General features: G+C 37.5%; 1 protein-coding gene across 9 annotated transcripts in view; it reads left to right on the top strand.

The window, feature by feature from the left end:
- The window catches only part of LOC124619295 (ral GTPase-activating protein subunit beta), a 370,359-nt gene that overhangs the window by 280,305 nt on the left and 72,792 nt on the right, over positions 1-17,262 (top strand). For all 9 annotated transcript variants that reach the window (XM_047145577.1, XM_047145575.1, XM_047145576.1 and 6 more), the window contains one exon: positions 8,011-8,206. In XM_047145577.1, coding sequence (XP_047001533.1) covers positions 8,011-8,206 — 196 coding nt within the window. The remainder of the gene's footprint in view (positions 1-8,010; positions 8,207-17,262) is intronic.

Below are 17,262 nucleotides of genomic sequence, written 5' to 3'. Positions count from 1 at the left end.
ACTTCTGTATACCACTTCTTTGCGGATTTATTTTTCCTGACTAGTCTCTCAGAACTTCAGCCTACTCTTCATCACTTTTAAATTGTGGTCTGAGTTTATATCTATTCCTGGGTATGATGTACAGGCCAGTATCTGATTTCAGAATCTTCCTGAGCATGACATAATCTAACTGAAACCTTCACATATCTCCTGGGCTTTTCCAAATATATCTCCTTCTTTTGTGATTTTTTAACAGAGTATTCTCTGTTATTTGCTGAAATTTATTGCAGAACTCAATTAGTCTTTCTCCACTCTTATTTCTAATACCACGCCCATATTCTCTCATAACCCTTACTTTTACTCCTTCCCCTGCAGATGCATTCCAGTCCACCATGACTATTAAATTTTCATTTACCTTTGTGTATTGAATTACCCTTTCATCATCCACATATACTTCCTCTATTTCGTCATCTTCAGCTTGCGATGTCGGCATATATACCTGCACTATGATCGATTCTGGTGAGAATAACGCTATCACTGAACTGTTCACTGTAACTCACTCTCCACCCTACCTTCCCATTCATAACAAATCCTATTCCCATTGTACCATTTTCTGCTGCTGTTGATATTAGCCTATCCTCATCTGACCAGAAATTCTTGTCTTCTTTCCATTTCACTCCACTGTCCTGCGCTATGTCTAGATTGAACCTTTACATTTCCCTTTTCAGATTTTCTCGCTTCCCTACTATGTTCAAAATTCTGACATTGCATGCCCCAGCTTGTAGAAGTTTATCCTTTCATTGTTTATTCAATCTTTTTCTCATAGTCACCTCCCCCTTCTCTGCCCCTTCCCAGAGATCTGAATGGGCTTTATTCCAGAATCTTTTGCCATTGGTGAGATCATCATAATATTATTTCAGTTGCAGGTCACATATTCTTTGGATACACATTATGTGTCTTTAATTCAGTGGTTTCCATTGCCTTCTGCATCTTCACGCCATTAATCATTGCTGATTATTCCACCTTTAGGGGCAGTTTCACACCTCAATGGCAAGAAAGCGGCCTGAACCTCTGTCCGGTCCTCCCCCCTCTTTGACAAGGCTGTTAATAGAATGGGGGTGACTTCTTATGCTGGAAGTCTTTGGCTGCCACATCAACTATAGAGTGGATTGCCACTGATAGTCACAGCAAGTAAGTCTCGTTGGTGTTGTATCGTGCATTCCTCATCAGTTGGGCATGTTGAATTGTTGTTGAGTGAGCCACATGGAGTAAGCTATATGGATCATGAATCATGTTTTTGGTGATGGCTTCAAATTAGTCTGGATCAGTGTTGACATCTGGTATTTCTGCTGAGATAACTCGATCAGTTTAATGTAGTGTTCAATCAGCCAAATCAAAATGTGTGCATGTGGCAATTCTGTATTTTGCCATTCAGTGGAATGCATCCATGTCTCTCCAAAAACTTGACGCTTGACAATGAAATCGTGTAAAAATTTCAATTTTCATTTGAATACACATGCAGTTGTATCATGACACCCAAAGATGTGTGTATTCATGCATGCCCTGTGGACTCCCTCTATATGCCACTTCTAGTATGACCATTTTTCCCAATTCACTTTATCACCATTAACTGTGCTTCATTTAAATGTATGCACTCTTCTGAATGCAACTTGGTTTCCTTTAATCAAATGTAAGTGTAATTCAGTTTCAGTTTTTGCTGTACATATTAGCACTCTATTGATGAGAGAATTGACAACATTTCAGCATTTTGACAAATCATCATCAATATAAATAGTAATTTGTGGCACTGACTTCCTTATTTGTTTCCTTATTTGTCTGTAGATTTCTCAATTTGATTTTGAAATGATATCCATCAGGCATTGCAATCCATAGTATGAACAATGAGTTTCAGAGACACGTTGAATACCACTATTTCTGTAATGAAGAACTGTATCACATGAGTTAAATTCTTCACAGACAATAACGATTACCACCTCATTAATTGTTGGTGCATTGTACAGTATTTCTTTCTTGTTGACATGTGTTTTGTCTGCTCTAACTACAACTTTTTAGTTATTAGCCAGCATTTGTCTAGGTCAGTTCTGAACAATCAAATTAATTCATTGTGTTGATTGAATCAAGTTTGTAAGTAGTGGCAATTTCTCATTTAATGCACGCATTGAATTGACAGCATTGATCAAATTGTTTATCAGAGTTTCCGTATGAAATAAATTTGAAGAAATTTTTTATCTCCATTTGGAGAAGGCAATAATCATCGTGCATGATGGTAAATTTATCTTCGCACTTTGAATGTTATCATATAATTCTTGCGCATTATATTTGTTGCTCTGTTGCTCGGAATGATGTCTTTTGGAAACTTGAACTGTACATGCATATGTTTGACAAGAAACGTATTGATTGGGTTGTGTCACCTTATACCAGTGTTGATAATGGTTCAGGTAGTGAATGTAATTCTGGGTGATTCATTTTTCCACCAGCACAGCACATTCCCGGTGTTTCATTTGTAAATTTGAGTGCATGCAATACATGCATAATTTATCCAGTTTTCCAATTACCACATTTGGATGAAGAGTAATCATAATTAGCATTGTATTGGAATACACAAAGGTGTAAATTTGTGTTCATTGTCACCTGGCTAGAGCAGCACGTACTCAAATGGTATACAGTCTAGCTTCTCACTGCTCAACTGTTTCAAACAGGCTTGTGTACTTGGGAGCTTTCCAGTCTTTCTTTCCATTCCTCATCTGTTTCAGATGAATTGGCTTGAGCAGTGCATACTCAGACAATTTCCACTCTTGCTTCCCATTGCTCCTCTATTTCTGAAACTCATGATGCCTTTTTCAATTGTGCTTGAGGTGTATATTGATCAGTTTCAATCTTTTACATAGAATAATTGATTTGACAACAAAAGTGTTAGTTTGTGACAACTGTTACAAATTAAATTGGAAGGAGAAAAGAAAATGCATGTGATTATTTAGTGTCAAAGAGCATTTGAAATTCCACAACTAACACCACCTTCCACGAGGTGTGACTGTAAAGTTTTAAGAATGGATCTGGTACTGCTTACTGGTTTGGCAGGCAGGTACACAGAGGGTGGGGAGTGAGTCATTGCCTTGTCCTTGAACACTCTCTGACAGGAAACTGCATATCATTTATCCAGTTTATTGTGGCAGCTGGTTGAGTGTGGGTCTGTTAGGGCTTGTTGCCGGATTTTGTCTGCGTGAAAATGGACGTAAAAACGGAACAACGAGTTTGTGTGAAATTCTGTTTTAAAACTGCGAAATCAGCTTCTGAGACTTACAAACTATTAAAAACAGCTTTTGGTGATAACTGCAGGAGCCAGTCAAGTGTTTTTGTTTGGTTCAACGGATTTAAAAATGGTCGCGTATCATTTGAAGATGAACCATGTTCTGGCCGTCCTTCCACCTCAAAAATGAATGAAAATGTTGTGAAAGTTCATGACTTAGTGCACTCTGATTATAGACTTACAATTAGGGAGATGGCTGATGAACTTAATTTAATTTTGTTTGCAGTTCAGTCTATTTTAACTGAAGATCTAAACATGTGTTGAGTGTCTGCAAAATTCATTCCAAAAGTGTTGTCAAGTGACCAGAGACAATACCGACTTGAAGTGTGCCAAGAACTGATTAATCGGACTAAAAATGACCCAGATTTGTTAAATAGTGTAATTACAGGTGACGAATTGTGGGTATATAGATATGATCCTGAAACCAAAGTGCAGTCTTCTCAGTGAAAGACACTAGGTTCACCACGACAGAAAAAAGCCTGGCAAAGTTGGTCGAAGGTGAAGACAATGTTGGTGATTTTTTTCGATTCTGCTGGTATTGTGCGTGATGAATTTACCCCTGGAAGACAGACAATTAACCAGGAATACTACAAATGTGTCCTTGAGCGTTTGTGCAAAATGGTGCAAAAGAAATGGCCTGCATTGTGGAAAGGCAGGAGGTGGGTGCTACACCGCGGCAATGCTCTGCCCCATCGTGCCTTCTCCATCATTGAATTTTTGACCAAATTCAAAATTCCTGTGCATCCACAACCGCCATATTCCCCTGATGTGGCCCCTGTGAACTTCTACATGTTTCCTAAACTGAAATTTTCACTGAAAGGCAAGCAATTTGACTCAATTGAAGACATCCAGGCGTATGTGGAGAGCATCCTTTACACGCTTCAGGAAAAAAAATTTCCAGGAATGTTTCCAAAAGTGGAAACACTGTTGGAGTCAGTGAGTTCAGTCAGAGGGGGTATTGTTTTGAGGGAGATGCATCACAGTAGCCTGTAAGTACCACCACTGTACAATTAGAAGCCCCTTCTTAAAACTTTCCAATCACACCTCGTACACTGAACAAGGTGGCACAGTGATTAGCAAACAGAAGTCGCATTCCAGAGGGTGACAGTTTAAATCCGTATCTAGCTGCACAGATTCAGGTTTTATATGATTTCCCGAAACCGGTCCATGCAAAAGCCGGGATGCTTCCTTTAGAGGGGTATGGCCTATGTCCTTCACCATCCTTGAAACATTCCATCTCTAAGAAACTTGATGTTGATGACATGTTAGTCCCTAATCTTCCTACCTTCTACGACCCGTTATATCACGTATGAACGGGAATGTGTACTTCTCTATTTGACACAATTCAGTTATGCCATGTGTGTGTACACATACACCTGAAACATATGAATTGCCACTAATTGTATGAAATATGCAAATTTGCTGAAACAACTCCTGTCACCTATTGTAAAATGGATTTTGTATACATCTATAGGATAACATTTCAGTGTTGTTGCAGCTACTTAGATGACTATTGCTTTCACAGCTGTTTGCATTTCAGTTGAAAACCGGCAACAGCGCATTCAGGGATCTTCATTTGCCAACTCTGCTATATTTCAGAAACATTTGTTAGCATGTTCATGATAACTCACCAAAAGTACAAACAAAGGAACGGTCTTTTTTATTTGAGAGTAAGTCAATAAGTATCGGCAATAAATTTTTATAATTTTTTACTACAAGGATACACAGTTTTTATAGCTTTGTATATTTTTCAAGTTAGTCAACCTGCTTTTTAATGCATTTGATCCACCATTGCACAAGCTTTCCAATATCCTCTGAAAAAAGGTTTGTGTTTGCACAGTGGACCACATATGCACCGCTTCCTTTACCAGTTGACTGGAACTGAATCGACGGGGTCTCTTTTACCAACTTTAAATGGAGCAGACAGATGGAAACATGACAGAGCAATATTGGGCTGTTTGCAGGATAATACAACACCTCAAAACACTGTCTCTGAAGAGTTGGAATAGTGTGGGCGATGCTATATGGACACACATTGCCATACAATGAAAGAACACCTATCGACAATCAATATCTGTGTTTATTGCAAATTGCAGGCTGCAACTTGTTTAGCAGCATGCCACTGTTATGTTCACTGTTTGCTGTTGATCCCTTTTCCAGGTAATGTTCCAGGATTGACCCTCGTGAGTCCCAAAAAACTATGAGCATCACTTTTCCTGCAAAAGTTAGACTCTTTAATTTCTTTTTGAATGGAGATTCGGGGTGCTTCCTTTCCATGCTCTGGCATTTGCTCTCTGCTTCAAAGTGATGAATCTGAGTTTCATCTTCAATAATGATTCATTTGAAAAACATTTCACCATCACTAGTGTAATGGCTGAGTAGGTGCTGACAAGTTTTCATACAGTTACGCATATGCTCTTCATCAAGTCATTTTCAAATCCATGTCATACAAACTTTGTGAAAATTGAGCCTGTTCTGTATGATTTCATATGCAGAACCATGACCGAATTTGCATATTGACTGCCACATTATCAAATCACTCACTTGTTATTCAGAACCAAGGCATGAACTGTTTTGATATAGGCATCAATTGTTCCTGTAGCTATGACTCCACTCTTTCTTCATACTTTACTCTTGTTTTGCAACTTTTGAACTATTAAATCCAGTGGTAAACATTTAGTCGGAACAAAACATTGCCCCATATTGTGCTGATAGTTCTCTATGAATTGTTGGTCCTGCTACATCTTCAGACCACAGAAATTGGATTACAGAAGGCTTTTCCTCTGTGGGCAAACAAAGAGGGGTACGAGCATCTTCACGTTGCAACAATGTAAATCAGACTTATGTGATAACACTACAATTTGCCACGGGCTAAGACACAAGTTCCATCTAGCAGCTGGTGAACTTAAAAAACCGTAGGGCCAGCCCAAAGACAATTAGAGCAAATTTGCAGATACTTATCGACTTGCCCTTGTATACATATTCACATATTACTCTCTGTCTATAGCTGTCTGATGTCTTCTACACCTGTTGAGCTGTATTTCCTGTATCTTTAGAATTCCTTACTGAGACTGTATGCCATAGAGAGCCCTGTCCATCTTGAATTGTTCTGCTGTGTACATAACTATTCAGTGCAAAGTGTAACACACCTCTTTCAATAAAGTGTGTACAATGTCTCATCCACTACACATATGTTCATCATTTATAGACAAAACTGAAAAGATGTGCACACGGTGTTAAACTATTAAAATAATTATACTTGGTGATTCCTTTGCTGTTGCCTTCATTGTCTCTTGTGAGGGATGTGACAGTGTTTGCAGGTCTCGCTTGTATGAAGAAATTATACTATTTCCAGATTGTAAATTTCAGTGTTGTTCACTAACTACCAAATAAAACCAGTTAACTCATTTAATCTTCCATATTCTTAATAACTCAGATGACTGGTCACAGTGATAATACAGCTTCCACATTAATATTATTTCATCTGCTTGCATCAGACAGTGAAGTTCTAAGAGGCTGTTACATTTGCAGAAAGCATGTCTGACTTCTCACAAAAAGTTCCACAAGACTCTCTTTCATGACTGCTTTCTAAAACAACTAGAATGTGACTGCCTCTTACAACACTTCCCACCAATTGCAAGCAATAAGAATAGAGATAATGTACATGTAGTGCAAAGCTTTCAATCATTTATACTGATGCTCAGCAGAATGGTCAGACAGTCTGACATAAATTGACATGTAAATATTACAAAAGTTTGTGTAAACATTATTTCAAAAGTTTTTGTAAACATATATGCAAATTATTTATAAAAATTGGCATATTTATGTTTATGTTAATTTAAATACACAAATGTTAAATTTGTGCTAAGTGAAATGGTTTTTCACTTGCTATAAAGATTGATTTTTTACAAAGTTTCTATTTTATTTACAGATGAAGTGATCAATACCCACTAGTATTGTAGATTTCATGTTGTGTGTTAGGTTTGATTATATCAGTCAACTGTTATCTGAGCTTGAGCCATGATTCTTTCACATGATCCTGCCAGAGCTAAGTGTTTGGAGTTTGTCTGTAGTAAATAATACAACTGTACCCTCTATATAATTCAATCATAAAACTAATAAATCATTGGGGCGGGAGGAGGGGGGGGAGGTGGCATAATTGATCTCCAGCTTACACACTCAGACACTCATCTGTTCTATTCTATACTCATCAGTCTTTAGATGAACTTCTTTTCAATCTTGATTTGCGTTTTTTTCAGCACCTAACTAACAGATTCAGATTATTTCAGATGTTAAATCAAATATGGCACTGCTTTTGTGGGAGAGATGTAGATAATTGAGAATAATGCTATTCCTCCCAAATGAAAAATCCTGTTTTAGCTGATCAACCACATATCTACCTTATAGTATTCTCAAATTCTGTCTAATTCTAGAGGTTCAAATTTCACTACATGGAGCATGTATGTAGATGAACTGAAATAAATATCATATTTAGAAATTTATGTGCAGTAATATTAATTACAGTCATGCATCCCCATGACAGAAATTTAAGCAAGTCAGTTATCAGATTATACTGTGTTTCTCAAGTTTACTACAATGATTATCCTTTCACATTTTTGTTTATTTGCTTACATTATTAGTTCTGTTATTACTGAAAAAATATGCAAATAAATATTGAAACTAGGTCTAATGGGATGTTTCAGGTGGGGTACTTCCCATCGCCATGCGGACCTGAATCTCTCTCTTCTCTTTTGGATGAGGTTTCACTTGTGAAACATTGTAACTCTTGGCCAGGTGGAGAGCTGTCACAGGAGGCTGCTATTGAGCATTTCCGTTATTTTGTTATTGAAAACTCAACTGTACTGGCACTTTTAGAAGAACCACTTGGAAATGATCAAGGTGAGTTCCAATAAATAGCTCACAGAAATCAGTCATGATTATTAAGCATAAGGTATTAAGCTCAAGTATGCTTCCCTCTTGCAAGCATTAATACAAATTGACTCATCCTAAACATTAGACATTTAAAAAGATGTATGTTACAGTCTTGTCATAAGTAGTATAGGTTTAAGCTTGAATCAAACAGTGGAAACTCCACGTTAGAGTATCAACAATGTAGGAATGGATATATTGCCACATACCATAAAGATGACATGTTAAATTGCAGACAAACACAATTAAGAGACACTTATACATAAGCTTTCAGCCACAGCCTTTGTCAGATAAAGACAGAGATGCATACACCATTCATTCACACAAGCAAACACAACTCATGCACACATGGTAGTCGGCTCCAGCAGCTCAGACCAGAATATTTGTATCTTGACAATTGTAAAAGAGTATCCAGATTCAAAATTAACTTTATTATGTTTTAATAAGACTTGTTGCTAAGCTTTTACCTTACTGATAAATGCTCTAAATTAGGCATCTTTTAACTACTCGATAGTTTAGAACACCTCATGGGGTTTCTCATTAATAATGCAGGCTCATTCAAAAGAAACTGCCACACTTAGTGAACACTAGGCGAAGAAAATGAACTTTGATAACACTTATTTAAGCATTATATTTTATGTTTCTTTTTTTAATTCTTAAAGACTTTCTTTCAGGTTTTCAGATTTTCTTATCAGTTTTTTGTGAATTTTGTTGTGACTCTTACCATGACCTGAGACTCTGTCGAGTTGAAATCAATGAAAAAGTTAAAATAATGTAATAGAAAAAAAAATACAACTGAATAAAAAGTGTTTCTGCAGAATAAAATTTAAATATGTGTTATCCAGTAATACATTGAGGAAAGGAACCTCATTAGACTACTATGAGGAAGCAGCTAAAGACAGCCAAATGCAATTGATGTTAGTTTTTCTTTTTGTACATATGATTGAAACAATGTATGAGGCAGGCGAAATACCCTCAAACTCCAAGAAGAATATAATAATTTCAATCCCAAAGAAAGCAGGTGTTGACATGTGAAAATTAGCGAACCATCAGTTTAGTAAGTCACGGCTGCAAAATACTAACAGGAATTCTTTACAGGCGAATGGAAAAACTGGTAGAAGCTGACCTTGGCGAAGATCAGTATGGATTCCACAGAAATGTTGGAACATGTGAGGCAATACCAACTTCACGACTTATCTTAGAAGGTAGATTAAGGAAAGGCAAACCTACGCTTTTAGCGTTTGTAGACTTACAGAAAGCTTTTGACAATGTTGACTGGAATACTCTCTTTCAAATTCTGAAGATGGCAGGGGTAAAATACAGGGAGCAAAAGGCTTTCTACAATTTATATAGAAACCAGATGGCAGTTATAAGAGTCCAGGGGCACGAAAGGGAAGCAGTGGTTGAGAAGGGAGTGAGACAGGGTTGTAGCCTATCCCCGATGTTATTCAATCTGTATATTGAGCAAGCAGTAAAGGAAATAAAAGAAAAATTTGGAGTAGGAATTAAAATCCATTGAGAAGAAATAAAAACTTTGATGTTTGCCTATGACATTTTAATTCTGTCAGAGACAACAAAGGACCTGGAAGAGCAGTTGAACGAAATAGACAGTGTCTTGAAAGGAGGATATAAGATGAACATCAACAAAAGCAAAACAAGGGTAATGGAATGTAGTCTAATTAAATCAGGTGATGCTGAGGGAATTAGATTAGGAAATGAGACACTTAAAGTAGTAAAGGAGTTTTGCTATTTGGTCGAAGTAGAGAAGATATAAAATGTAGACTGGCAATGGCAAGGGAATCGTTTCTGAAGAAAAGAAATTTGTTAACATCGAGTACAGATTTAAGCATCTGGAAATCGTTTCTGAAAGTATTTGTGTGGAGTGTAGCCATGTATTGAAGTGAAACATTGACGATTAAAAGTTTAGACAAGAAGAGAATAGAAGCTTTCAAAATGTGGTGCTACAGAAGAATGCTGAAGATTAGATGGGTAGATCACATATCTAATGAGGAGTTACTGATAGACTTAGGGAGAAGAGAAATTTGTGGCACAACATGACTAGAAGAAGGGATCGGTTGGTAGGACATGTTCTGAGGCATCAGGGGATCTCCACTTTAGTATTGGAGGGCAGCGTGCAGTGTAAAAATCTTAGAGGGAGACCAAGAGATGAATACACCAAGCAGATTCAGAAGGATGTAGGTTGCAGTAGGTACTGGGAGATGAAGAAGCTTGCACAGGATAGAGTAGCATGGAGAGCTTGTAACGATTCATGTTGAATGTTACTTAACTTAAGTTTCTTCTGCCTGGTCCATTGATGAATGAATGCGAAATTTTCATGCTTCACAAAATTTATTCACATTAATTGGCATCCGAACTGCACACTCGTCATGTAAAAAAAACATGGAGAGACTACACTGATCTCTTTGACTTCCAAACGTAACTTCAAAACTGACTTGCTCACAGCATCGCTTTATATAGAATTTTAACAATAACTTCCAAAATAAAGCATTATTAATTTTGTCCAATTTTGATGTTACAATTAAAATTTACAGAACATAAAGAAACTGATGTTATAGCCGAATAAGGTATAAAATACGATATTCAATGACAGTCTTTTATAGTAATATCTTTAATTTTCCATAAGAAAATCATTCTGAACTTTAATTACAATAATGTCTCTCAGATTATTTTAGTTACGTAATTAATTACAGTTTGGATTTGGTTACTAATATTCAGTGGTAGTACAGAGCTCATGATTTATCCGATTACATACATAAAATGCACAAATAAGGCCTCAAATTCTGGAAATAGGAAAACTGTGAGACGTAAACAATTGGAGAGTTAATTAGAAATGTAATTACAGAGAATATTAATTACAGAGGAAGACATAAAAATAAATAACAAATGAAAATACATCACTTGGTAATAACTTTTAAGCTGTTTCTCAAGATAGTGATACCTTCCGTTACTGGATTTTTAGATTACCATTTTGTTAATTAGAACCATTGATTTTTCGTGCTAACATCTCTACAGTCTCTAGTTATTTATTGCTAAGGACTTATTACTTCACTTTCTTGATTAGTTACTTAATTTAGTATATGTACATAATTTATCAATGACAACAATCCACCAATAATTACGACAACACACGTCCTTCCAGAACATTCCACACACCTTTGCAATGAATATCAATTTTTTTATCAAATAGGACAGAATGATATAAATAAAGACACACATACAAGGCCTTAGGAAGCACTGAATTGTCCGATAACTATCTGGATGCATATAAAAAAGGTGGTATCAGACATTTCATATGAATTTTGGGGAAGGCTGTATCGTTATAAGCTGCATCAAACAAGTTTCTGGACTGAAGACCACAACAACAACATACTTGAAATTCAATTTGCTGAAGACACTTATCTTGTATTGCTTTTGTTGTTAATCTGTTTACTTTAAATGTTGGACAAATACCAAGTTTGCATCTTTGAGAGACTTTGTGGAAAAACAGGAGTGTCCGGGTAAGATTCTGACTGAGCTTGTATCTTATGCATTTTTTAAGTTTTAAACATTTTAATCTCTTTTGCAAGTATGCTGTTAATCAGACTGTTGAGCACACTAATTCAACAAATAATTATAATACACGCCAGCTTCATCATTCTCTTCCATGAAATGTATGTGTAGTAGGAAAGTTCTTGTAGAAGAATCATTCCATACAAAGTGGTCCATGAAAAAAATAGTTGGTTGCTCAACCATCCTAGAAAAATTTGATGTTTTTTGAGTTAATTCCCTAATGTTTGGGGACCTCAAAACATTTAAAAACTTTTTTTTTTATTATTTATCGTTTAGAAACGGGCCATTTTTGTTTCATGCCGCAAGAGGTTTTTGGCATTCATAAGCATCTGCGGTTTTTTAAATTATTCAGTAATGGGTTGCCCCAGACCTTTCATATAAGAATAATTTAGTTCATCACACACTCGACTATAAATTAAAACCATGAACACTTAGCTGCCTGTATTCCTTAATATACTTTTAATGGCTCAAAGTTAGTGGTCACAAATTAAAAAAAAAAAAAAAAAAAAAAAAGCCCTCAGTATTTGAACAGTATTTTTCCAAAGGAGTAGTAGTTTTTCAGCCATAGTATTTTTTATACTGCTACACTACAAAGTATAGTTACTTTTAATAGAGTATCAATGATAAGAAGCGTACAGTTAAAACAAATACACTATTTTAAAAATGGATTTTTGAAGTTTTTTATTCTTTGGCATACAATATCTTTGCTAGAGGACCAGATAAAAATCTGAAAATTACACACTTAATAGATCTTTATGATATTAAACCTAAGTATAAATTTCAACTTTGAGATTCAGTGAGAAGTTAAAAAAAAAAAATTACAAATATGAGTCAGAAATCAGTTTCTTAATATCTACAATATTTGGACTAATGGAATAAAGTAATCAGTTATATAATTTAAACACCCAAAAAACACATAAAATTAACATAATGAATGGTTATTTGTTGAAATGATTCTCTGCAGAAAGTTTCAGCAAGCTAGCAGATAGCATCTGCAAGTTTCTACAGGTTCACAGGTGAGCCTGTACAAGTCAGCATGTTGTCTTCCACCTTCTACAAACATGTTCATTCACATTCAGTAAAGAATGAACTCTTGGAGTGTGCAGTTTAACATGGAGTCTTGCAGTGCTATGAAATTAAATAAATACTCAAAGAAATTTTATCGTGTTTTTGGCCAGTCTTGCTTGGACCCTTGTAATAAACATAAGAAGCCTATAACAAAAGGTCTGAGAGAAATAATGTTTAGTCATTATTCTAAAAATAAAAGCTCTTTTATCAGTATAATGCCAGGAAAGTCATTGTGTCCAATGTGTTATTCTAAGACATTTGTTATCAACAAAGAAAGGGATAGTGATAGTTCGGATAAAGAATTATGTGACTCATCAGAACCTATTTAAAAAAGTAGATTTAGCTTTGAAATCATTGGTGTATCTCCTGTTAGTAAGATTAGAAAATTAATTGAAGGAAAAAGACCATTTGCATTGAATGCAAAAATTGAAAAAGTGACAACTACTGTCAAAAAGAATTTGGAAGTTTCATCTCAAAAAAAAAAAAAAAGTTACACTAAACAGATGAAAGTACTAAAAATTATCTGACTGAAAATGATGATTGATAGAAAAGCTAAAAAAATATGTCACGTTTCAAACAAAGAGGCTAAAGTTAAAATTATCAGTTTATTACCAAATTCTTGGAGTCAAGCAAAAGTTTGTGACTAATTTAATGTATCAGAACATTTGATTAAATTAAAAAGGATGTTAGTAAAAGAGCAGGGAATTTTCCTGCATTACAAAAGAAAACTGCATCTAATTTCATAGATGTAAACATGGTTGAAAAGATTATTAGGTTTAACACAGATGACAATAACAGCCATTTGATGCCTGGCAAAAAAGATTGTGTTTCTGTGATAGAAATTGGTTCTAACATTCACTGAATTCAAAAAAGAAAATCCTGACATTAAAATTGGAAGGTCGAAATTTTGTGAGTTGAGATCAAACTGGTGTATTGTTGCAGGGCACCTATAATGTTTGCGTTCATTTATATCACCAAAATTTAAAGTTGTCAGAAGATTCAATGCACCTGCTCTTTTCATTGTTTTATGTCTCAGTCACACAACTTGTTCATGTGTAAGTTCACATCACCATTTCCTGATAGTGAACGTTATCAATGTGGGAAATTTTTCCCACTGGCACTTCAAAATAAGGACATAGTAGCTTGTGTTTATGGTAAACTTGTTTCTTGGCCGCCATTTGTTGGTGGCCAGTCATGCAGACAGTCAGTTTGTTGGTTGATATGGCCATAAAGAATGCAGCACAGTGGTTGTAGCTGCCCTCGATTTAAACTTCCAACTGCACATAGCTACTCTACCCTCTCATCACCTCATTCCTGCATGCTCCCCAGCAGCACTTCACTGCCCCCATCCCAACCCTACTATCCCTCCACCTCCCTGCCCCAGCCTCCTCCATACCCCCATTCAGTCGCCAGTCCCATCATGCATGAACTGGTGCTGCTGCTCGCAGTGGGCCTTCAGGCTGCAGTCATAAGTGTGTGAGTTGTGTTGCGTGCACGCGCTCACGCGCGTTTTTGTGTGTGTGTGTGTGTGTGTGTGTGTGTGTGTGTGTGTGTGTGTATTTGATGAAGGTCTTACTGGCCGAAAGCTTATTTGAACCAGTCTTTTTGTTGGACCAACCTATGACTCAGCATCTCCCCTACATGGCTAGTAGCAACTTTCCCTTTTCACAATATTGTTACATTCCATCCCTGATTAACCATTGTTTGAATGTTGCCTGATGGCTTTTCTTTGATCTTAACCAAGTGCTGTTTTCCTTTGTTTCTATGTTCTAATGCATTACTATGCTCAATCTGTCCTTCTTTCTCTTCATTCCTGTGTTTCCCTTGCTGCCTTAGAAACCGCACTGCATGCTCTACTTACAACTCGCACTGTACCAACTGCCTTGGCTTGTAGTTTTATATTATTTACATAATTTTTTGCATTTTTTCCACCACCATGGTTCCTTGCCCCTGCCATCTGCATCAATAAAAAAAAGTTTCCTTATCCCTACTCAGAACCCAGTTCCACATACTGTTCTTGTGTTGTTGCTTAGTTCATGGAATCCCCCCCCCCCCCCCCCACAATGGCGTTACCATCAGATTATCATCTCCAGCTGCCACATCTCTTTCCACAATGAACTCCAACTGTTCAGATTTCTTCAATTCTTAGCCCTCACCAACATAGTCGTGCAAAACTATATCAACCAAGCTCAAATCTCCTTGCAGTATCTTCTCTCCATCCACAAAATTCTCTTTTGATGCAATCCCAAACTCCTGGAATCAATAACACACATTGAAACTCTTGCCCTCCAGGAACTAGAGAGCCATGAACAACGCCATCTCAAAAAACTCTCCACCCTGCTCCCCCCTTGGAGTACCACTGTCCACCACCTCTATAACAACCTCCAAATCTCCCCCAGATCCCCTCATAGCTGACAAACCCTGTCTCACAAACCTACTGCATTTACCCCACCTCCAAAATTCAAGCCCAACACCACACAGAATCCAGAACCTAAACAGTCCTAAAAACAGTCATGAACCTTTCCTCCAGAACTCACTGAAATATCAGTCCTTTACAAAGACGTCACCTTTTGCCCCACTCCCAAATTCAGTCATGCAGCACTTGTTAAAGATCTCTCTTTCTCCCAATCCCTGTAGGGAAAACACTTTTTTGTCACCAACCCTACCAATCAGACTCAAACAAAGACCAATATTGAACCCTGCCTAACTCAGTTCACTCCTCCATCCAACCGTGATCCACCCCCACTGCCCCCAAATCACCACTTGTTAACTTTCCAGAATTTCTTAACCTCAAACCTTTCCTCTTCATCATTCACCAAATCCCTCAACATGCAAACTAACATTACATCTGCAGAAAGAATTGTAGTCCACCATCTAAAAACTAACCCTGACCTTATAATCCTACCTGTGGACAAAGGCTCCACCAATATTGTTTTTAACTGCAAGGATTACATGGCAGAAGAACTCTGCCAGATGTCAGATATATCCACCAACAAACCTTGCCACAATGACCCCATGCCAGAAATCCAGCAGGACTCCAGTCACTCCTCAAATCCTTAGGCCCATCTCAGAACCTCTCCCTGGAATCCATCTCACTGCTCACCCCTACCACTCCCAGCACTCCTACCTTCTACATGTTTCTTAAAGTCCATAAACCCAACCACCCAGGAGGCCCCATTGTGGGCGGTTACTGTGCCCCCACTGAGAGAATCTCTGCTCTCGTAGACCAACATGTTCAAGCTATTACCAGGGACTTACCCTCCTACAAAAAGCCACTGATTTCCTCCACCAACTCCACAGTTCCTGTCCCTTTACCGAATGGCACCCTCCCCCTTCACTATTGTTGCCACCTCTCTTTACACTAAGATCCCTAATGCCCATGGCCTTACTGCTATTGAACACTGCCTTTCCCAACACCAGACGGATTCCAAATCGATAATCTCCTTCCGAGTCGCCATGACCAACTATATCCTCACCCACAATTACTTCTCCTTTGAAGGCATTTCCTACAAACCAATCTGGGATACAGCTATGTGCACCTGCATGGCACCATCCTATGTCAACCTATTCATGGGCCATCTTGAAGAATCCTTCCTAAACACCTAGAATCCTAAACCCCTCACCTTCTTCAGATTCATTGATGGCATCTTTGAAATCTGGATTGAGGGTGGGAACAGCCTATCCACATTCCTCCAGAACCTCAATAGCTTTATCCCCCATTTGTTTCACCTGGTGCTACTCAACCCAACAAAACACCTTCCTAGAAGGTGATCCCCACCTCAAAGATGGCTGCATCAGTACCTCTTGTCGCATCCCAAGTGTGAATTTACTTGAGGCTGAGCCACATGGTCCATAACCACAGTTTAGCTTGTTAACCTAGCTGACAAGTTATGGTGTCTGGTGTGAAGGTATAAAAAGGCTGGGAGATAATTGAAGTACTCTCCAGATACGTTTTCTAACTGAAGTTTATTCAAATGATACAGAATGAATTCCTAACTGCTCTGGCTGAGATGTTTCCAATGAGTGGCCAAGGCTGATACAGAGACAGTGTAAGACAACTGCCATTCCGTCTACTCTTCGAAGTGACCCACACGACTAACTCACGAGTTCCACAGTTTCTTCCCCAGAAACTCAGATTTATTCAGTTGCAGTTTCAAATCATGCCCTAGCAGCCTGTCAAAATTTTCACGCAGCTTCTTATTGTGCTCCTCCAGGTTTCTTCCATAGCACACTATGTCCTCTAGGTAGACAAAACATTTTACACTGTGCAAACCTGCCAATACTGTATTCATCAGTCGCTGGAAACATCCTGGGGCTCCTTTCAGTCCCATCAGTATTTGTAATACTGATAATTTGAGCTGAACACTGTTTTTTCTCTGTCCTTCTCA

This window comes from Schistocerca americana, chromosome 6, assembly GCF_021461395.2.
Source record: "Schistocerca americana isolate TAMUIC-IGC-003095 chromosome 6, iqSchAmer2.1, whole genome shotgun sequence".
Lineage (NCBI taxonomy): Eukaryota > Metazoa > Arthropoda > Insecta > Orthoptera > Acrididae > Schistocerca > Schistocerca americana.
The sequence above is the reverse complement of the archived record's forward strand: the minus strand, read 5'-3'. Positions and strand labels throughout refer to the sequence as shown.